The following is a 22,335-nucleotide window of genomic DNA, read 5'->3' as shown; positions in this document are numbered from 1 at the left end:
AAAGAGGACATACATATATCACCAGTGAAGTCAGAAGTGTCCCAGGGCTACCAGATTGAGTGTGTTTCACGTCAGTGCAGTACTGAAATTATTTCAGAAAGCAACAGTTTTTCTTACCCTCAATCAATCACCTACAGTCATACTCCACCCAAAAGAAAACGTTTTAAGAAAGGAGGATTGGCCAGTCAATTACAAAAGGCTTTAGGTTTACAAGCCAGTAGTGCAGCAATTTGGCAACATGAAGTTTTTATAAGCAAATCAAAAGGATTGGAGGTACAATGTTTAAATATTAATTTTTCTGTTAACAAAAAGTGGGCAGAATATGGTTGTTTTATTTTAGAATGCCAATGTAAGAGTACTACAGACACCGAAAAACTCGCAACTGTTCTTGAACGTGTACAAGATATTAATTTGAGTTTGTTTTTATTAATAACTGGTTCAAGCAATGCATCAAATGTTTGTTTAGATGTTAATAATTTATATCAATTGTTTCAGCCTTTCAGTACAAAGATTGTAATTTATCACGCTAAAGAAACTATTTGTGTTCTTAATGCGTCGCGATTTGCCGCTTTGTGATTTGTTTTTGTTGCATTGTGAGTCCAGCCAAGAAACTTATCTTTTCTTTATTGTGGTTTTATGCAATTTCAGTTGTTTAATTTTAAACTAAAGACAACTCATTTTTATTATAAACGACTTTATACCCTGTTAAGCATATTGATGATTAATTTGTAAGAAAAAAGTAACCATTTGTTGTCGATTGACTCCAACAAAATATAGACAACAAAAAAGTAATAAATATTTTCTTTATTTCTAACACTAGTCAAACACATATCAATGTTAATATTGCTATATTTATTTTGATTTAACAATCGTATTAACACCAATTTATAGCATAAATAAATTTGTTCCTTTAAAGTGGTCTTTTAATTTTGATTGTCTGTTTGAAAATCAGGCAAGACATTCTTAATTTTTAGAGAATATACTAAATTTAAATTATTACTTAGACATTCGAGCTGTTTCCAAAAAAAAACTGATTGTTTTAATTTTGCTTGTAAAATATCACATGAAAAAGAGTCTTTTTTCCTACTACACTTAAGTACTAACACAATGGAAAATTCTTAACGGAAGAATACATTTTGATTCAACACACCTCTCGACATCGAAACAACACATCAAACATAACACTTTTAGTTGCGATTGACAACAACACTGCGAACTGAATTCGTACAATTGCAAATAGTCGTGAAAATGCGAGTTGCGAAAGTACGAGCTTGAGAACGAGCCCTGTTGGACCAAGCTCCAATTCTCTTTGTTCCGTCTGGAAAATACAATATTAATAACAACTTTAAAAATAGCGCTTTGAGGATTATTGATTCTCACTCAAAGCGCGAAACTCGAATAAGCTTGGCTGGGATACTCACTTTGCATTCCTACTCCGTCCTGAAAATGCAGCTTTTATTAAAGAATTCTTTGTCTGGAAACGATTAACATACCAGTTTGCCTTTGCAAGTTCCATTCCTCAACTCGGCCTCCTTTTGCGCCTTCTCGAAAACATCATTTAAAAAATCGTTCACATCTTGCATTTTCTCAGGATCGCTTTTAAACTGAGCGATCTGCAATTGCAAAGATTGATTCAAATCTAAGTTTAAATCAGCCATGATTTCTAAAGTGTCTCCTAAATCACTACAAGCGTTGTTTTTAAATGTATTTTTTTTCACCGATTTCTGGAGTTGTTGTCACAGAGATTGATGGCAACCTTGTCAACACATTTTGACGGGGAATATTTTTTTGACAATTTGCGTGGGTTACGACGCAACTATTACCATCCGCACTTCGCAGTTGACTGACTCAGTTCCCCACTCCGTGTGCTCCGTGTCCTCATTCAACACGAATATTTTGCCCGGAGCGCCTGTAGAAGTAACAATACGCAGATTGCTCCGGATTTCTCCGGGAGGTCCTAGGACAAGATCTTTTGCGAGAAAAACGAATTCATAATTCTGCTTTGCAGACGGTATTACGTAATGGGAAATTAAATTCTTCGCGTGTGGCGCACGATGTTTGGGTGGGTTTAATGTAAAGTTATGCAGAAAGCGTAATTACACGCTGTTTGTGTAAATTGATCAAAGTACTTGCTCTCTTAATTGCGAGATCATTTCTAAGTGGGTGCCCACGAGCTTTGAATTTGATGCTTTTCAAATGAGTGGAAAACTTTGTCATCGTCGCTCGTCGTCATTTTTATAAAATGTTTACCAATAAAAATATTACACTATTATTTACACTGTGTGATTATTTATTATTACTTACTTTTATTGTGTTCGCAAAAACATTATCTATTATCCAACAGATTTAAGTTTTGTGTAAACAATATTTGACATTTTAACATTCAAGGCTTTTTTTACTTTTTTACATACTTCTAATATAAAATGTTCTTTTTTAATCAAAAAATGATTATGGGGAAATTTATTACACACAAATTACAATAAAAAGGATAATAAAAGGAAAAACGGTAAAACTATATTGACCAAACACCATTAGAAGAAACAACCTGCAAGCATTCAATAAATATAAGAATATAAAATCAATGAAATGGGATTTAAGGGAAAGGCGTTCATCTAAATTCGGAAAGCCGGCGTTCAATCACGCAAGGAAATTGATGCTAAACGATGAATGGTGAACTGCAATCATTGGCTCGGAAAATGTCCTCAAAATCAATATTTAGCAGGAACCCGCTCTAATGCTATTATTTATCATCTCTCCAAGTTTTAGAATAAAGCAACATAATAACTGCGCATTTGATTTATCTATAAATAGAATGCGGTTCCTGATTTGATAAACGAAAATTATTATTATAAATATTAGATCGGCATTGGCGGTCTATTAAATTATTGTTGTTCTTCACTTTATTAAACAATGCGAAATGAATTATTTCGAAAAACGTTTTAATTGTTTGCTTTCTTAAGATTTGATTTTTATTAGACTCAATATAAGTAAGTATTTAATAATATTTATTAAGAAAACATATGATGGGACTAGTGAAAGTCGAATAACAAACAATCTAATTGACCGATCAATAGATGTCTATAATTTAGGTCAAGTTTTATTTGAACGCGGACGTTTTTTTATGTATTTTAGGGTTCATATAGGAATAGCTTTTACGAGTGTGTTGTATTAATTATTAATTTTAATTTATTTAAAAAATATGTTTCTTTTAGAGCTGGTGCTTTCATCTTGTAATTAATCTCGAATCTTCATGTTCATTGCTAATTTAACGGCATTGTGATTCCTCTTGGCTCGGTCTGGTAAATTACAAAAAATATCGATAATTTGAAATGACCTATTAAAGCCGAGACTCCGGTTCAAGTACTAGCAAATGTCAAAGCCGATTAGTTCCAACAGTGAACGGCTAAAAAGAAAATATGAAATAAATAATTCATTTTCATTTAATAGACTTTTTAATGGTTAGCTTTGTTTCTTAACTCCCTAACAGGCTTTTTATTCACATAACAATATTTTTTATTCTATTTTGTACACTACTGACCACAAAGCTAAAAATTGGCCATAAAACTTAACAGTTACTTAATGTAGCAAGTTTTTATTGCAAATTAGGCTTTTACATTTTATTTATTTGATGAAAACAGACGCAAATGTTATTTCTAACAATGTTTATTCGGCACTCCACTTGCATTTAATAATGAAACTGTGGAGCAATTGTCTTGACAAAATTACCATTAAAACTCATTTGTACAATTTCCTGCTCCTTTGGTGGATTATTCCCGGCGAACTTAACCGGAGGCGGCTTCCGGATTTTTCTTCCAAAGCGTCCTGTTTTACGTTGCCATAATCCAGACCTTGGTCTGTTTCCTAGTTCCCTATTTTTCTGAGCTGATCCAATGGGAGTATCGCCGTGATCTACATTACTCAATCTACCCACAGTGCACATGCAATTTTCCATCAAACTAAATTCTTTTTTACTTGGCATCATTATAATCACACGATTATCGGGAGTTTTGCGCAAAATTGTGGCGAAAGTGCCCGCAGCGTGGACTAAAAATCCGCCTAAACCAGGAGTGTGTTCCACACAGTGGATTTGGGTTCCTACAGGGAGAGCTCCTAGGGGATACGCGTCTCCTTCGCTTGGACGAACTAGAAATAAACTCTCACGTTATGAAAAACAAAAATTTTACAAACCTGGAATACGAGGAATATGACATGAAGTTTTAATAATATCCCCAGCTTTCATATTTTCCGTTGCTAAAATGTACTTCAAGTTATCGCCGTGTGCCACCAAAGCGATAAAGGCCGTCCGACAACCGTCTTTAATAATTTGAATCACTCGTTCTTCTTGTGGGGGCCCTTCAGAGGGACCCACTCTATTCCAATCAATCCAGTGATACTTATGTTTGAGCCCTCCACCAATACCTTTTACTACAAGACGACCAGTTTTGGGGTCGCGCCCTCCCAAGTTTGTCACTTCTAAAGGTTTCACTGTGTATTGTTCAGGGAAATGAACAATCCGGCGAAAACTTTTTCCGTGTCCAATTTCAGGTTTTGGTGGTACTACTGTTCGGTGTCGTACGCTAATTATTAGTCCAGGGGTGCAGGATGGTGGTGTAATACACAGTTTTTGCAAAGTTCTAACTAATGAAGTCATTTTTTGTTAGGTTAGGTTTAAAATTTTAATCGTATTGATACAAAGTTATAGTTGTTGGGAAGGCTTCCGGGGCAGCAACAGATTTTTCACAAAAAACTACCGCGAATGAGTTATTTTTGATAATAAAGCAATAGATCATAAATTTGTAAGGTTATGTTCTTTTGACTTTATTAGAAAAGTGACAAGGGTGACAAGTGACACTGATGACAGTTCCGAGCCGGTGCAATTGAAGTTAGTTTCACCGGCTTTTTTAATACATAATTTAGTTTTCTTCAGCGGAATCTAGTTTAATTCCTTTAAAAAGTGTTATTTAATGTTCAGAGAAGATATTTATCGTAAAATTAGTTAAAACGCTTTCAAATTTAACTCGTTTGGGAATCCTTGATTTCTCAAGGTTATCGTTCGGCGCAAACTTCTCTCTTGAGAATTTTTAAGTTTTCCATACATTCTCCAATGTGCAGTGCTAAAATTAAATACTCGGGCTGGTAAATCAAACAACGAATTATGGATTTTAACATTGAAGTACGTAAGAAACAGTTGGAAAATTTGGAGCAACTAGTGTCCTCATCTAAGAAAAGGGTTCAATCAGTATTGAGCTACTTGGGATGGTCTGAAGAAAACGTGCAAAAAGTACTGTCTTATAGTGTTTTTAACATACAGTAAACTTATTTTTATTCTCAGGGGCAACCGCTCGTGCAGTGCCCGATCAATCCACACCATAGAATATGCCCTAAATCATGGACGGAACACATAGCAAAATGTCTGATCAAAATTGAAGGCTATGATCAAAAAACCCAATTTTTGTCGGAGTCTGTCGATGGCCCTCGCCAGTCAATATACATAGGTAAAAGTCTTTAATATTGCAACACTATTTTAACTTTTTATTACAGATCATAACAAGAAAATTGAAATTATTACCAAAGAATTAACAGAACGGGGGCCCCTAAGACTAGGTTTGTACCCACTTTATACGCTTTTCATGGTTAGAATGAGGGACTAGGATTAAAGTTTGAATTTTTTTTTCAGAAAAAGATTACAATTTTGATGAAGTTATTACACAACTAAACATAAAAAATCCATGTTCATTAATATATCCTTTTTCAATATCCTTTTTTTTTATTAACTATATGTGCTTAGAACACTAGGACAGAGTCAATGTTGAAAATGATAAAGAAAAACTCAAATTCTTGCATGTAAAACTTATCTGTGCATGCTGCAGTCTGTACTTGTTGCTTCAGATAATTAAACTATCTTTATCATCTAGCTTGGAACGGATTAGATCCTGACCCTCGCACTGCTGATCGCTGGATTACGACGTACTCACCTGATGAACGATTAATTTTTTACAATTATTGTGTTGAGAACACTGCTGGACCTTCTACACCTCCAGAGTTCACCACGTGAGTTTCCGTACTTCGATTTGCGCTGTTATTGCAACATTTGTAATTTTTTTCAGAATTGTCAACAAGAAGCAAGACGAAGAAAAGCCTTTAAGTTATGAAGAAATTCTAGCCCAACAGCGAGACGCGAAGAGGAGGAGAGCAAAGTACAAATCAGTTCATATAAATCGTAAAAATCACACAGAGGTGATACGAGAGGTGATAAACGGCCAAATGGAAGAATATAAGGAGTGGTTGTCAGCAAAGCAAGAATCAAAAACGAGCGAAAAAGCGAGTGAAAATAACGGTGTTGAGGAGGAAAAGAAAGAAGAAGATCGCCCTCATTCGTCAATTAGTCGCACAAGTAATCATTCTAACAGCTCTAGAAGTACAAATAGAAAGTATAAAGATCGGCGAGAATCGAGCAAGGAACGTTACCATAAATCTAGAAGGTCTAGAAGTAACGAGCGGAAGGACAAACGTGACGAACGGCATTCTGAAGATCGACGCAACTGGAACAATCACTCGAAAGACAGACGCCGGTCTAGGGAACGAGATCGACATTATTCTAAAGACAGAAATCGACGGTATCATGATAACGGAAGAAGACACTAGAATTAGTTTTTTTGACTTTTGTTGAGTGGACGACGTTTAAATAAATTTTTATTAAAGCATAAACAATATCGTATTTCTTTCAAAACTTATTAGATGGTAACGATTTCACTAATAGGGTTTCAATCACTTCTCCTTTGTGATCAAAAGTTATTTTCTCTGTAGTGAAGTATTCGACGAAGTCTGACAAAGTTGGAAATTCGGGCGACATATTATTTCCAGAAGTGTTCAGTCGAAGTTTATTATTGTCGGTTTTTGTTATGCCTAAGTTAAAGTACCGATCATTGTACTTTAAAGACAGGGTGAGAAAGAAATGTTTACTGGGCCGAAATAAAAAGGCACCGTCGTCTAGATCAGTGAGAAGCATTCTAGCACCTTTGCGGTCCGTGTACCGATAAAATGGCTCGTCAAAGAGATTTGCTGTAATAATTATTATTATTAGAGTTGTCTAATTAATGTTATTTTTAGGTAATATGATGCGATACTTACATACAATATCTGCGTACTCTTCAGGTAAATCCTCATCGTCACTCATAGAGTTCGGTAAATCTGCGGGTAGTTTAAATTGCAGTAGAGCACTTGGTGGTAAGGGCAACGCCATTTTCCCGGTTTTTCCTGTCTTTATAGGGATATCTTCGGGAGTCTTTGATCTTTTTACGGTATTGAACAAATCTTCATAACTTACCGGATCATCTTCAAAAATCTTAAAGTAGTAAATTCATGAAACATTTAGGGACACTTACCTAAATTGCTTTCGGATTTTGATCTCAAGTGATTTGTAATTTGTTTGTTTACATTTACATATTCTTCTAGTGGTTCGTCTACTGGGGTTTTAATTTTTGGTAAAGGTAAAGTTTTGGCTTGATCCTCTTCAAAAGGTAAAGGTGGTAACGGTCTCGCATATGGTTTCGGACTAGGAATGGATTCAGTAGGTGATGGTTTAGGTTTAATATAATTTTTTATTTCATCAGCTATTTTGTTTCTTTTGGTAAAAGGCAAGTAATTCTTTAATTTATTAAAACTCAACGAATTTCTCCGCTGCTGTGTATTGGTATTACGACCTGCTTCGTCATAATCTATAGGTTCATAAGCCACATCTTGTTCATTTCCTGCTGTTGATGAAGTTGTACTAAGATTTGAAGTGCTCCCTGTTGGCATAAAGGGAATACTTCTAGTTGTATTTTCAGGTCCTGAAATGTAGCCTCTATCATCTGTATTTGGTCGAGGCAGAGCCACTGGTGCTCTTTGAGAGGAAGGACGTAAAAAACCTGTAACCACATTCTCCGTTGGAGAAGGTTCGTAAGTGTTGTCTTCAACAATCTGATGTTTCTCAATCGGAATTAAATAACCACTAGCATCGTAACGATCTTCACCACTTTTTTCGATTGACTTTTCCATGTTTAAATATTCTTCAGGTTCCTCTACAGGTGATTCCGGCGACTCTTCTTCAATGGAAGCAGGTGTGGGTGGAGTAGGTGCTCTTGGTCTTGGTTTTGGGACAGGTGGCTCCTTATTTATTTCGGGAACAGATAATTTTTTTTCTCTTTCCGATGGCTTTTCTGGAGCAGACATTGCTCTTTCTACTTGCGGCATGGGTGATAGTTTTTCTTTTTGTGGAACAGATTCTGCCCGTTCCATTGAAGGTCTTTCCTCAGATGAAACTATTTTTTTTTTGATTTCAGCAGGTTTAGGTAATATTATAGGTGGTTCAGATTTATCTGGGAATTTCGTTTTAATACGTTTGTAACTTGGTCTTCGGGCAAAGTGATTGTCCAATTCTGTCTGGTCTAGAAAATTTTGTGGATTGGTTTTTACTTTCTCCACAAAAGAGATCAGTGTTTTTCTGGTGCTGAGAGGTAACTTCCATTTTATTATTTGTAGTTCGTCGAGATTCTATATGAACAATTTCAAATATTATCCATCGAAAAGCTGACTGGAGTCTAAGTTAGACTTAGATTTGCACATAAATTTATCATCTATTGCTTGAATTATAATTTGATGGGAAAAAATTAACAAGAAGAAAGTAACACTTGTGGATTAAATTTTAAGAGATATCGTTTCTACTCACCAAAAATTTCTGCCCATCCGTAACCTCTTCTATAGGAATGAATTCCTCTAATTCTCCTTGTCCATTCTAAAATCGAAAGAGAAATAAATTTGTAGAGTTATAATGGTCTCTTACTTTGTGAAGAAACTGCATCAACTCATTTTGATTGAACTGTTGAATTATGTTCAAAAATTTTTCCGCCATTGTTTAACAATGCGAATTCACACTGACTATAAAACTTCTACATTCGAGCGAATATCAAACGGATACCTATTATCTTATCAAAATAAATACAACAAATGGTGATTCAACTTCAAGTTTTATACAAAGTGTTGATAAATAAAACGCGTGGATGAACAACTGTAAACTTTTATTATTATTTGAAAGGATAATTTAATAACTTATTGCATGCAGTAGAACTGTGGGGATTTTTCATGGAAATGATAGCCACATCCTATTTTTTATCTTATATCATTAAATGCCAAAAGATATTATTTTGTCGGTTTTATTACAAACTTCTGTGTGCTGTTCTCAGTGAAATTTTTGGTTTTTGTAACGGAGTTTATGCTAAGTTATTTTTTTTTGTAATTGCAAAAACATTTCTGGTTTGACGAAAATGACGATTATCCAAAAATGAATATTGGATCATTTTATTTACCTACTTTTGGCTTATCAGTCGCAGTCTATTAAAAGTGTTTAAATCACTTATCACGTATCAGCAAATTATAAGTGTTTTTCCCAAATTATTGCATTGAAAAGTTAACAAAAATACTCAGAACAGATTGTTTTTAATTTTTTATTGGTTAATATAACATGTTTTTAATAGAATTTAATTTCGGCAACTTTTTTAATTTTCTTATATAAAATCTAGTTTTATTAGTTTATTTCAGAAAGTTATGTTTTAATGAAATTGCTAGAATTTACAAATCCGCACAATTTTGATTATATCAATGATTTTTTGCACAATTTTTTCTATGTAGTTGGATACTTATTCTTATTATATAAATTAATAATAAACTGTTTTTTTTTACATATTTGAATTCCCTTTAAATTTGTTTTATTGGCGCCAAGATTTAAAAATGACAGCTATCTCGTGACTTCTATCAGCTGATCAAACGTCAAGAAATATGTCACTCCTGTCAGACGAACAAAAAACAAATTGATTTGCCCTCGAGATGTGGTGCCTGCCGTTGCAATAATGATTGCTCCGCGCTAATAATCACCTTTAAAACTGCGTAAACATGAATTTACACCAAATTGTGAGTGGTGCGTGCAACGCCGGTGACAAATGTTTCGCCGTTGGCAGTGTTGAGGGTGTACCCTTTACTGTAAGTTGCCCTAAAATGTAAAAAACCACCACCAAAGGGCTTTCTTCCAGGCATACGCCGCAGGATGTAACATAGTCATTCTCGCATCCACTTTTGAAAGAGTCCAAATTATCCCTGGTGCTGTCCATGATTACATACGAATTAGTTCCATTGATTGTTCAAGTGATACAGGCAAAATTGCGGCCGCTTATGATAACACTGTCTGTATTTATGAACCGACACCACTTATTCAAAACACTTCACGTCATGTGAGTTCAATGATTAAATTTAAACAAGTAATAGCTTTGTTTTTGGTGTAGGGGTTAGATTATAGGTGGGTTCAAACTGGAACTTTAAAAACGGACTCGTCAATTAGAGCTTTGAGTTGGAATTTAGAAGGAACGCGATTGTTGACTGCAGGAGCTCATGTGCAACTTTGGCACTTAAATTCACAGCCTATTGAAGAGGAGAGAAATGTTACGTTTACTTTAGGGGGCGGCGAAAATGCTGATGGACCGGATTCGAGCGACTTTTTGGAAGAACCAGATAAACCACAAGGTATGCAACGTAATCACATGCATAGTTTAAACGTTTTAATGTCCACTAGCTTCATTTAAAAGTATATTCCAGCAATTTTAACGATGTAAACCCACTTATAATTTACTACTTTACTGTTGTGTAGATTTATATTGCTTTGCTGGATAATAGCGTATAACGAGACTAATATTTATTTTAATTAGTTTTAATTAGGTGAAATGGGCCACCAATTAAGAATGTTAAAAGTCCCTTTTTTGTATAGTTATGAGCGTTTATTCGTTCTGAGGGCGATGTAAAATAATCAATATAATCACAAAACGAATAAAGAAATACACACATTATAACAACATAAATAATACATTAAAGAAAACTGATTTTTGGAGAACGCCTAAAAGAATGTACTTCGATATGGATCACTATAGTAAAACACTTATTATCTGAAAATTAAGGCGCACTTCAAATTAACTCTGATCAAAGTAATTATAACTTTCTATGATTATTATCTTTACAACTAGATTTGTAAGAAATTATTTATTAAGACGCACGCGGTGTTTATTTTTCATGTTTTATTTTGGAGTTAACAATGATTACGGAATTAGATTTTATTGCTCATCATAAAACATGTCTAATTTTCTAAAACGACAGTGTAGATAATGGGTGGAGTAAACACAAATTGTTTAAAAACTGTGAACTTTCACATTGTAAGACTGCATTTTGTATAGAACAAGAACAAACTTGTTGGCAATGCGTCTGGAAAGCTAACACGGCAATCCCAGTCCAACACTTGGCATTTAGTCCCGATGGTACTTTGTTTGCCACGTGTGGCGAAAATGATAGACTGGTGAAGATCTGGTACGAGAACAAGCACTGTGAGTGTCAGCTACAAACATGTTCGCATCGTCTGATTATTCTCATTTCTAGTTTTATTTACTTCTAAAAGCACCGATGGTCCCGTAGAATTGGACTACGGCTTTGTCTATATAGCACATCCACGAGCTGTTACCCATTTGTCATGGCGAACAACCAGCAAATACATGCCCAAGTATGATTCCTCTTGAGAATTTTTTGTAGATTGTAATGATTGGTTGTAGAGGGTCGGTCTCCAACATGTTGGTAACGTCTTGCAAAGACAACATTTGCCGTTTGTGGGTCGAAACAGTCTTACCCGAAGACGGCCTAGTCAATTTATCGCAGCTAGATCCACAGGCGAATCATCCCAAATTTCGCACTCATCGTCACAAGCATCGATTTATGCAAAGACTGAAACATATGAAGTAATGTTTGTTAGAAACGTGATTTTTTGTTAAGTGGTGAGTTTTAGAACGTGTTTCCATATCCGACGTCATGCTAAACGACAAGCACAAGGTGTTGGAGGGCCTTCACCTCCAATTCCTACACTTCCATCGACTTATAGCGTGCATGATTTTCACTCATATGGATACCATGGAACAGGTGAAATATTTCTTATTATCACACCAATTTTCAACGTTGTTTAATTAGGTGTCACTCCGGGCCTACATTTTCACCTTGCGGCTTCTGTAAACGCCGAAACCGACATCCCTCTCGTTCCAAGCATAAGTTTTTGTAACCCGCGACCAGCGTTTGTTCTCCACTGGTTGGATAACAAAGAAATGCATTTTAACATGCAAGCGGAGTCTTTACTTGAAGAGCTCACAAGGTAAAAAACATTAAAAAGTTTGTCATAGTCTTAACTATGAATTCGCAGGCGAGTGGTAGATCACTCTGACGCCGCGGAACACACTGAAGAACCGTTAATGGAGTCCAGTGGTCCTGACAGTTTAGACGCTCGCATTGAAACGTTACTCCGGGACTGGCATCACAGTCCCGATTTACTCTTCAGTATTCATCCAGTTGACGGGAGTTTCCTCATTTGGGTTGTAGAATGGTTGGACGAGTACCATCCCGGTTCTTTCCGACAAGCACAAGTTTCTTTCTCAACCAGAATTCCTTCAGCTTTTCCTCTCGGTGATTCAATGAGCATGTCGACTACTGTTAGTCTCTACAGTGCCGCTCCTATTATCAAACATTTAGTCAAAGATGTCGCTCATCGCGATGGTCCTGGAAGTGGACTCACAAGTGTTAAAGAAGAAGACGAAAGTGATCCACACGCTGAAGCATCGCCTCCTCCTGAAGAAAAAAACGAGTCTGTGGTGGTTTCTCTAGTCACAAAACACGATAATGGAACCCTGAACTTGTGGGAATTAACTTTTGCTGATCAGAGTAAATTTAGTCAAGTTTTGAGTATAGGACATAGGAGTAGGGCCTCTGGACATCGATTCAGGGTCAATGATATTACGTGCCATCCGGTGTTGCCTCTACTCCTCACGACGAGTCATCATAATATAATTGAACAGAATAAAAGTCAGAGCAGGGTAAGCATCTCCCTATTACTGCAATTCCTTCGATTTCTTCAATGTCGAATTTTAGGGCTTCTGCAGCGAGCTTATCCTTTGGAAAGTCGATGCAGTGGGGCCGCTCTCAAAGTCCGGCGGAATCTGCGAACTGGCTCGAATCAGCTCTCCCGAGCCATCTGCGTTCAGTAATGTTGCTTGGATTCCCACACTTCTTCCTTCTAGTACTTTGGGAAATTTGTCGAACTCACCGAGCGCTTGTTTCGTAGCCTCCGATGGAGAATGTCTGCGTGTATATCAAGCTGTAATCGATGCGCGTACTCTCCTCGCGGATTTGTCGTTTAAAGAGCGAAGAGAAGTTGACGAAAATGAGAGTATCTCAGATCTGTCGTCTTACAACCAAGAGAGCATTTTAGAGAATATCAATATTGTGTCACAACAGAGTACTTCTAGACCCGGTTGTATCATACAACTGGAAACCATCTCTGAGGCGATTCAGTGGCAAAATACCACTTTTCTACACGTGTATCAGGAGCAACTCATCACTGGAGAAAGAAGTTCGCCTGTGAATATTTCCGGTCATGATGCAATGGTTGACTTGCAACAAAACACAGTATTTGAAGAACCCTTCTATATAGTATTACTAGACTGCACTGATCAAAACACGATAATTCACATGTGGAAACTAACAATAGCTTCAAACGAGACGGATTTTTCGCTAACCGGAAGTCAGATGTACGTCCCTGATTGTAATTTAGTCCAAGATGAGAACGACATCTCCAGAAAAAATAGTATGGAGTCTTTACACATTAAGCAGGCGAAAGTTAGCCCTCACATCAACATTACTGTTACACGTGAAGTCAAGCAGATTCTTCCTGTTCCTGATGGGGTGGAAATTGTTCATGCTGCTCCAGCCGCCGGGCATTTAAGCTCTGCATCTATTTATCCGGCTTGTCTAGCACCGTACTGCTTCGCAACAGCTTGCAGTGATGGTGTTATCCGCTTCTGGACTGTTACGATGAATCCAATAGTACTCAAGACTATGAAGCAGTACCTTTTGGAAGAAGACAGCGTAATGGTTGACACAGGAAAAGCGTGGACTGAGTGGAACATGCTGAAGGAATCAGCTATTGAAATTGAAGGGCAGGTTTTGAATATAAGCGTCGCGTACTCTGGCCGATTAGCTTGTGCTTACAAGTACGGAAAGAGTTTTACTAGACCGAACAAGAACGATCCTGACTCAAGATTTATTAATTTGTGTGTAGCTATCTATGAGTGTGAGTCAACGGGTGGTACCGAATGGGTTCTTGAAGATATTATCCACTTGAAAAATATTCATTTGCCGCGTATTCACATCGATCGACACCTCGATTTGAGTTATTTGTATGACTCTCGTACCCTAAAGAAGAAACAGAGAATCAACGAGGTTTTGCACACGTTTTCGAACGATGACAGACAGACCTTAAATGCTGAGTCGCACATCAAACCTACGTTGCTCGCCGTGCCGAGCTTTACCACTTTACAGTCGTTAAGAAAGTCGATTTCAGAGATGGGAAATATTTGTCCACTGACACAGAAACATTTAGTTCAATTAGATTGGGTTTCCAACGAAGACGGTTCGCATATTCTCACAGTGGCTTGTGGTAGTAAAATCATGTTGTACACACCTCTTTCAACAGATTTAGCCCAAGCTAACGTCAAAGCCATGAAAGAGTCGGTTAACAATTTCAGACCGATTTTGCGAAAAGCGAGTTCTCTCGCTCAACCCATGTTTGTGGATGATTTTAAGTGGATGACTTTACGTAAAATTGAACTTCAGACTGCTGATGGTTTACCAGCGCTTCCTATGCAAATCAGTTGGGTACGCGACGGCATCCTTGTCGTGGGAATGGACTCTGAAATGCATGTTTACACGCAGTGGAGACCTCAAGACCAAACGCTCTCACCAGTTGAAGTCAGTGAACCTGATGGTAAAACTCTTCGTGACGTTGATTTTCGCACGCTGACTCAAGAGAACCAGCGAAAGTTAGCAGCAATGCCAACACTGGGTCGTATCAGTTCTGTTAACTTACAGATTTTGGACAGAAAGAGAGCTAACAAAGAAGCAAATATTGACTACATGCCTGATTACGGGCTATTTGAAGCCTCGAGAATTGCTTGTCCCGTTCTTCCTCAATACCACCCGAAACAGTTAATGGAGTTGCTTAACTCTGGAAAAATCCGATGGGTCAAAGCGATTTTAGCACATTTGGTAAAGTGTATTGGTGGTAACCAAGAAACACCGGAAGATATGCAAGGATGGGCTCGAGCCCGGACTTTGTCTGTGAGTTATCCTGCGGGAAGCCCCGAACACCGAGCTAGTATCGGAGAGATTGCTCTAGATTACGACGAGATTAATAATATTCCACCCCTGCCATTGTGGACTCTTTTGGCGGCTGACAAAGAGCAGAAACTGCAACAAGAAGAAGACAAAGACTACAATGATTTGTTCGACAATAATATAACAATGGAAGAGTCTCTGGATACCCTGCTGGAAGACAAAGAAATTTCCAGGATGGATAGACGACAATCAGAACGCAATGTTGGAATCACACACTTCACCCCTAAACAAGGCCGTGTGTTGTCAAGACTTCTAACACACATGCATTTACCCGGATTATCCAGTCTGGATCAGATGCATCTGCTAGCATTAGCTGACACCGTTTCCACATGCAATACTGACTTGGCAGAACGATTCGCGATAGATTCGGCAAAATCCGCCTTGGCCAAAGAAAATCTGGTTGGACAGTCTGATGAAATCATCACCGATAATCTAGACGATTGTGGTCTGCGCTTCTTGTTGGCAATGAAACATTACGGATACTTGCTGAGGTACACTGCCTTCAGGTTACAAATAGAGCGTTGTTAATCATTTCTAACTTACAGGTGTCTTCCGTTGGCGCAAAGATCACAATTTCAAAAGCAAGGCGTGGGTACCAACAACCTAGCTTGGGCTTACCATTCCGAAAACCAAGAAGAACTTCTTAATTTGATACCAAGCTACGCAAAAGGCGAACCAACATGGCCTTTACTGCGCGAACTCGGCGTTGGATGGTGGGTTCGAAATTTGGGAACTCTGAAACAATGCGTGCAAGTGCTTGCGAAAGCTGCATATCAGTCGAAGCAGGATCCGATGGATGCAGCACTGTATTATTTGGCAATGAATAAAAAGAGCTTGTTGTGGGGTCTATACAGGTTTGTGAAGTTAACACGTAGTACAGAGTTTCTAAGAAACTTTTTTCAGATCGAGACGCGATGAAAGAATGACGAAATTCTTTGCAAACAATTTCTCAGAAAACAGATGGCGAAAGGCCGCTCTTAAAAACGCGTACGCACTTTTGGGAAAACAGAGATTTGACCACGCCGCTGCCTTCTTTTTGCTGGCTGGTAACCTGAAGGATGCAATGGAAGTCTGTTTACAAAAACTACAAGATCTTCAACTCGCCATTATAATTGTGCGATTGTACGAAGGTGATGGTGACAGTTTTAAAAAATTGTTATATCAAGAGATTCTTGGTTGTGAAGCTGATGGTAATATTTCTTTTATTCTATTATCGTGTTTAAGTGTCTTTTTCAAGGCTCGAATCAAGATATAACGAAAGCACATCCTGATCCATTTTTACGTTCGATGGCGTTTTGGTCGTTGAAAGAGCACCAAGCAGCTTTGAGCACACTGTTGATTGGTAACGCTGGAAGTCAACATTACGCTCACGATGACGAAACTAGAGAGACGAAAGAAGCTGATCCTAACGTATTCAACTTTTATGTGTATCTGCGGACCCATCCGCTGTTGGTTAGACAACACGTGGCAAATTCAGGGCAGAAAAAAGTGTGGCTTCCGGGAGGCAAACAAGTGATTGTCGAGGAATCAATCACGCCGCTGGAAAGACAGTTGTACTTTGCTACAGCTCATGGACATTTCCGGGCAGGATGTCCGGCTTTGGCTTTGGAAGTTTTGTCGAAACTTCCTATTGTTGTTACGGATAACAAGCAGCCAACACCTTGTCAGTGTTTTTTATTGTTTTTACTGTTTTTTTATGTTGTTCTTTTTAGTGGTGTCACCAAAACAAAACAACATTAAGGTTGAAATCAACTCTGGAATGATCACTTGGGATACGAAGCCTGACAGTGTGCAGTCAGCTGGTGATTTCGACTGGAGTACGCCCAGTACCGACTTCAAGACGAAAACTGACGATCTGGTTTTAAATTGGAATGATGACGAAGAAGACAAAGCTTCAGAAGAATCTGATGAAGGAATAAAAATGAAATGTGACGATAAAGATGACGATGAGGAAGAAGACGAGTCTCCAAATCAACACATTGATATAATGGCGCAACAGTTGAAGTTTGTCGCCTGTTTGAAGATTCTAATGGAAGAATTGTCGACTTTAGCCACCGGTTTTGAAGTGGATGGTAATATTATTATTAAATTGGGATAGAACGTAAAATGGTATTGTACTGTAGGTGGCCAATTGAGGTATCAACTTTACATTTGGTTGGAAAAAGAAGTCGAAGCCTTACGACAGTTATGTAACTACGCCACGACTGAAATTGTCGAACCTTTAGAACTCGAACCGAGCGGCGAAGTTGAAAATTCAAACTCTGAAGGTCTAACGCGTCCTACTCTTCACGAAATTTTGGTACAAGAAAAATTGGACTTTGAAGCGAAAGTACAAAGAGCTGCAAAGCGCAAACGGTGGCTCAGAGGTACTCTTTTTTTATGGTAATTTTGAGTTTGTAACGTTAATATTACAGCGAATGAAACACTTCTTCGAACTTTGATGAGTTACTGTTCGTTACACGGCGCTACTGGTGGTTTAGCATCGGTGAGAATGGAATTAGTTCTGTTGTTGCAAGAACTGCAACAAGAAAAGACGCACCAACAGTTGTTGAGTCCCTTACCTTTCCCGACGAGCTTACCTCTTTTGGCTGCGAGTGTTGCCAGCAGTAAGACTGTGACTGCCGATCCGATTCGATACTTGCAGTGTTTGATTCACGATATGTTACAAACGGTGAGTTATGATATACTTCTTGATCGTTGGCATAAAACTAATTCCTATATTAACAACTTATTAATAAAATATTACAAAAAATGCATTATATAAGACTTCCGGGTAATTCAATAGTTATGAGTTTATGAGGGTCGACTTCTACAAAAAACACAAATCACAAAAATAGAAAATACGATTATTTAACATAACTTTTTTGAACGAATTACTATTTCGTTATATGCGTAATTAAATCTTATTACCGTAACTTTTGCACGCTTTTTTTTCAGATGGTGGAACTTCCCAAACCAAATACTTGTCAAAACCAACTTCTAGTTCTTAGAGATCTAGCTATAGCTTTGTCAGCTTGCATTTATCAGTCGCTTTGCGACTCTGACACTTTTAAGAACACTCTTTCCGAGAGCCAAGAGCTTTGCTCAACACATTTAATTGGTCGGCGGCGTCGAATGTCCGTTAATGAAAGTCAACAAATTATAACTCTAGCGCCAAAGTGGCCAGGAGTGACGAGCTTACGCGCGTTATTGGCTCGAGAAAAAGACGAAGACACACCACGATTGACAGTGGTATTGTGTGAAGCCTTTGTTGCGACATATCTTGCACTGGTTTTGTATGGACTCAGTACCTGTGATTGCGTAATACTTTTCCACGTAACTGGACACGTATTTGATAGTGAAGTTTGGGGGCGGTAAGTACAAAGTACAACATTTCACACTAATGTAATTTGACGAAATAGATTATTTGGGGGTGGCATCAAGAAGCTTTTGCGGACGGCGAGTATCACAGGAACCAGTACGAACGCCGGTAACCAGGCGACGCAAAATGCCCAGAGTACACCAACTGAAGAGGTCACGGGTCCCGCTAATTGGTTGAATAAGCAAAGAGTTAAACTTAACACGAAGTTGTTAGGGCATCAACCTTCGCAAATGAAGGAGGATAAACCTACTTACAGGGAACAATTCATACCACCTGAAATGAGCATTTTGGCGTTCTTGTTGACAAAAGTAAGTTCTCAAACCTTGTAAATTCGAAATGTGGAGATTATTTTTTTAGCCTGCTGCTGGCCCTGAGTGTGATGAAATTTCGAGCGACTCGGAGAGTGAAGATGAGGACGTGTTTGATACACCGGCTCCGAATGTTCGGACTGAGAACAATGAGCATTCCGATCCAAATTCGTATTCTTGGTTGGTACTGAAGATGGCGACTTTGAAAATCGTGCAGACGCGGATCAACGAATTTTTGTCGGTACGTTAATTTTTCCCAATCAACCAATTCCGTTCATAATTGAATCAATTAATAGGTTGCTGGCTTGGAAGTTAGCGAACTTCCGGTGGCCAGTCCTCTCATCCACGCTTGCTTACGAAGACTCACCAACTGGCAAGAAAACTTCAAGAAGGAACTTGATTGTCGACAGGCACCTCCTGAATACATTCCGGGCTGCTTCGTAGTGAACACTACCGGTCCTCCTATACAGAAATACAGGTTCTATAACCTTCTGCCATATTCTTACTTCTAAATTTTTGCGTTTGTAGACAACTGCTGGAGCCGCAGAATACTCCATTCAGTAACAAGAGTTCGGCGAGTACCGCCAGGCGACTGTGGACCTTCTTAGTTCATCAAGAACCAGTCCACGATATCTTTATTCGTGCAGTCTTCGGCAAACGTCGCTCCCTGGGCGCGTTAGAAGAAGAACTCCCTCATCCTGAACCAGCTGCTCCCGAGCCAGTGCGCATCATTCACAAAGAACAAGACTCGATAGCAGCATTTAGTTTAAATCAAGTGAGTTTTTCTTCCGATGAAGTGAAGAAAGACTTATTTTCTCAGGTTAATTCGGGTCTGATTGTCGTCGCCACTCCTCGAGAGTTACAAGAAATGGACATTTCGCTTCTTCTTGAACTTCCGGCGTGGCTGGAAGACGAGTGTGAATTGGACATTTTAAATTTGACGAAAGAACTCCCGGACCCCAGCGTCCCACCATTCCTCGTTATCCAGAGTGCTGGTGATAAGACAAAGGACACTCAACCTGGAAGTCCACAACCTGGCATTGCTAGTCAGAGTGGGCGAGGCACTAGTGTGGTAAGTTTATACTGATCAGATATTTTTGAAGGAGGTGTGCCACGTTTGACCTGTAAAATTACTAACATTTTTAAAATATTCGATAAAATTACTTGGATTCGAGGGTAATCACATTAGTTATTTCGCTTCATGTGTGTGTATTGATTTTTCTTCCGTAAATGAATATTTAAATGAGAATTTTGTGTACCTATGTGTGTAGATGAAGGGGGTAAGCTTCCCGGGCTGTCACGATGCCAATTTTGTCCATCTCGTTCTGCTTCGGTCGGCGCACATGCTTCGACCGGTGTGTTTTCTAACACTGCTCTGTTATTGCTTGTTTCCTGTGTTGTGGTTGTTGTTGCAGATTATAGACATTTGACTCATAGATCGTAGCATTGGTGTTAACAAAGGGAAACTAGTAAAATATCTCGACTTTTTTAAAACAGTTGATTGCTTTAACATGTTTTTACTTTAATCGCTTGAATAAGAAGCCAAGTTCTTAAAATATTTTACTAGTTTTTCAGGTTCATAGGAATAATTTCAGAAAAAAATTGCATCACGTTTGGCAGATTTTGTTTTACCTTTTTTTTTATTTTGGTGACGGCATGTGGTTGCAAGTTTTTGATCAATGAAATGAAATATTGTGGAAATATTCCGTTTAAGTACTTAGCTCTTATTTGAAAGAACAATAACAGGCGTCTCGTTTGTTTTATTTTAAAAGATTAAAGAAAAACTTATAAGTATAGTGCATAGTGTGTTCAAAACTTGCTAGAAGCATAATCGTGAATACACTGTTTGGGTGTAACAGTTTTATCAAAATAAGATCACACTAAGGGAGTAATATCAGTCAATTTTTGATAAAATTGCGACCCCCTGTTTTGCTCAGTACAATGCACTTAAAATTTAGCAGTGGCTTTTCAGTCCAGTCACGAAAAATTTGCCCTATCACAAAGCGGATAGGTACATAAAGCATGAAAGCTAGTTTTCTTTATAAATGTTTTTTTAACACCACCTTGTTTGTTAGGTTTTGAAACATAAAATCGACGGAGTAAGAAGAATAAGCTCTCATCCATTACTCCCACTATGTAAGTTTTGAATCATCATTGTCAACTTTATTTTGAGATTGTATTATTTAAGATTTGACCGGTGGTCAAGATGGCTCAGTTCAACTATGGGAATGGGGACATCAGCAACCTGTGGCAACTCCAAGACCTCCAGGCACATACGCTAAGGTCACAAGAGTGAGATTTTCGCAACACGGCAATAAATTTGGCGTCGCTGATTCTGACGGCAATTTGAGTTTGTTCCAAGTTGGCTTAAGCGCTAACGCCACTCGGCCTTTCTTCGTACGTAATTAATTGAATAAAAAGGACTTTTCAACATGATTGCACTTTTCAGACCCTTCAGTGTCACAACAAAGGCATCAGCGATTTTGTTTTCTTAGGATCGTGTAGTTTATTGGCCACAGGTGAGTTTGTCTAGAATTGAAGGTGCGGATTTAACATTGTGTGGTTTAGCTGGGCACAGCTCCGAAAGCAAGAATGTGTGCATTTGGGATTCGATTCTGCCACACGGTAAAGCTTTAGTGGTAGCTTTTACTTGTCACGATCAAGGTGCTAGTAGTCTGGTCTTTGCACCACAACACCAAGTACTTATCTCAGCCGGAAAACGAGGCGACGTCTGTTTGATAGATGTGAGGTCGAAAACTATAAGGCACAAGTTCACGGCACATGAAAATGCAGTGAAATGTATTGCGATTGATCCTCATGAGGAGTACTTTGCTACTGGTTCAGCTGACGGAGATATAAAGGTAAAAATCAGTTTTAATAATATTTGTAAATCATTCTTTGATGTGTGTTAGGTTTGGGGTGTGGCTGTCCCGAACGTTCTTCTCTCACTTCCAACGGAGCATGCCAGAAGCAGCTTTTTCAAGAACATTGGCCAAGGTGTAACACAACTACATATTGATTCTCATGCACGACTTTTTTCATGCGGAGCTGATGGAAGCATGAAAGTGCGTCAACTTCCAGACAGGGAAACCTTGCTTGGGGTGCATCACAACCATCATTAATTTTTTGCTTAAAAATCAAGTGTAAAGCTTTTAGATTGTTGTAACTAATGCATTCTGATTATCTCATATTTTTATAGCTTGTTATTCTACGATTGTTCTGGTTTTCATTTTTGTTGTTTGTTGTCGAAATTTACATGGTGTATCTATTTAATATTGTTATATGTGAGAATACGAAATTTAGAGAAGATATACGTGTATTTTAGATGTATTATGCTTAATAAAAATTTTGTTCCAAATGGGTTGCATATTAAAATTTCGA

The 22,335-nt window shown here is 38.0% G+C and overlaps 5 protein-coding genes across 6 annotated transcripts; 2 read left to right on the top strand and 3 right to left on the bottom strand.

Annotated features, from left to right (window-relative positions):
• Positions 1-789: 789 nt before the first annotated feature.
• LOC148172727 (uncharacterized) lies at positions 790-1,791 on the bottom strand. The gene is made up of 3 exons (XM_088039687.1): positions 1,494-1,791; positions 1,422-1,440; positions 790-1,318 (listed from the first exon to the last, which is right to left on the bottom strand). Exons 1-3 carry the CDS (start codon positions 1,656-1,658, stop codon positions 1,188-1,190), a joined length of 315 nt encoding a protein of 104 aa, XP_087895813.1. The 5' UTR covers positions 1,659-1,791; the 3' UTR covers positions 790-1,187.
• Positions 1,792-3,433: 1,642 nt separating this feature from the next.
• Positions 3,434-4,850, bottom strand: mRpL2 (mitochondrial ribosomal protein L2). Its single transcript, XM_088038819.1, has 2 exons — positions 4,189-4,850; positions 3,434-4,143 (listed from the first exon to the last, which is right to left on the bottom strand). Exons 1-2 carry the CDS (start codon positions 4,649-4,651, stop codon positions 3,686-3,688), a joined length of 921 nt encoding a protein of 306 aa, XP_087894945.1. The 5' UTR covers positions 4,652-4,850; the 3' UTR covers positions 3,434-3,685.
• A 205-nt stretch (positions 4,851-5,055) lies between these two features.
• Positions 5,056-6,711, top strand: LOC148172725 (U11/U12 small nuclear ribonucleoprotein 48 kDa protein-like). Its single transcript, XM_088038818.1, has 5 exons — positions 5,056-5,281; positions 5,333-5,495; positions 5,542-5,604; positions 5,916-6,051; positions 6,108-6,711. Exons 1-5 carry the CDS (start codon positions 5,156-5,158, stop codon positions 6,643-6,645), a joined length of 1,026 nt encoding a protein of 341 aa, XP_087894944.1. The 5' UTR covers positions 5,056-5,155; the 3' UTR covers positions 6,646-6,711.
• LOC148172724 (uncharacterized) lies at positions 6,677-9,106 on the bottom strand. The gene is made up of 5 exons (XM_088038816.1): positions 8,825-9,106; positions 8,711-8,776; positions 7,386-8,535; positions 7,132-7,335; positions 6,677-7,062 (listed from the first exon to the last, which is right to left on the bottom strand). The coding sequence occupies exons 1-5, from the start codon at positions 8,891-8,893 to the stop codon at positions 6,725-6,727; spliced, it is 1,827 nt and encodes a 608-aa protein (XP_087894942.1). The 5' UTR covers positions 8,894-9,106; the 3' UTR covers positions 6,677-6,724.
• Positions 9,107-9,765: 659 nt separating this feature from the next.
• On the top strand, positions 9,766-22,312 carry Rbcn-3A (rabconnectin-3 alpha). 2 transcript variants are annotated; one of them, XM_088039990.1, is made up of 28 exons: positions 9,766-10,017; positions 10,068-10,265; positions 10,317-10,554; positions 11,256-11,402; positions 11,455-11,575; positions 11,625-11,807; positions 11,855-11,985; positions 12,034-12,211; positions 12,260-12,926; positions 12,982-15,776; positions 15,831-16,139; positions 16,189-16,475; positions 16,523-16,948; positions 16,998-17,357; positions 17,409-17,651; positions 17,700-17,956; positions 18,223-18,638; positions 18,687-18,954; positions 19,004-19,195; positions 19,251-19,432; positions 19,483-19,729; positions 19,775-20,026; positions 20,226-20,309; positions 21,030-21,090; positions 21,143-21,351; positions 21,404-21,473; positions 21,523-21,815; positions 21,867-22,312. In XM_088039990.1, exons 1-28 carry the CDS (start codon positions 9,931-9,933, stop codon positions 22,074-22,076), a joined length of 9,111 nt encoding a protein of 3,036 aa, XP_087896116.1. In that variant the 5' UTR covers positions 9,766-9,930; the 3' UTR covers positions 22,077-22,312. The 2 variants fall into 2 exon arrangements, with proteins under 2 accessions (XP_087896116.1, XP_087896117.1); XM_088039991.1 differs by lacking the exon at positions 20,226-20,309 and having other exon boundaries at positions 9,767-10,017.
• Positions 22,313-22,335: the final 23 nt, after the last annotated feature.

The sequence above is a fragment of the Gnatocerus cornutus genome, chromosome 6 (genome assembly GCF_029298725.1).
Source record: "Gnatocerus cornutus isolate USDA-ARS CGAHR chromosome 6, icGnaCorn1.1, whole genome shotgun sequence".
NCBI lineage: Eukaryota > Metazoa > Arthropoda > Insecta > Coleoptera > Tenebrionidae > Gnatocerus > Gnatocerus cornutus.
This window is presented reverse-complemented; position numbering and strand designations above follow the sequence as displayed.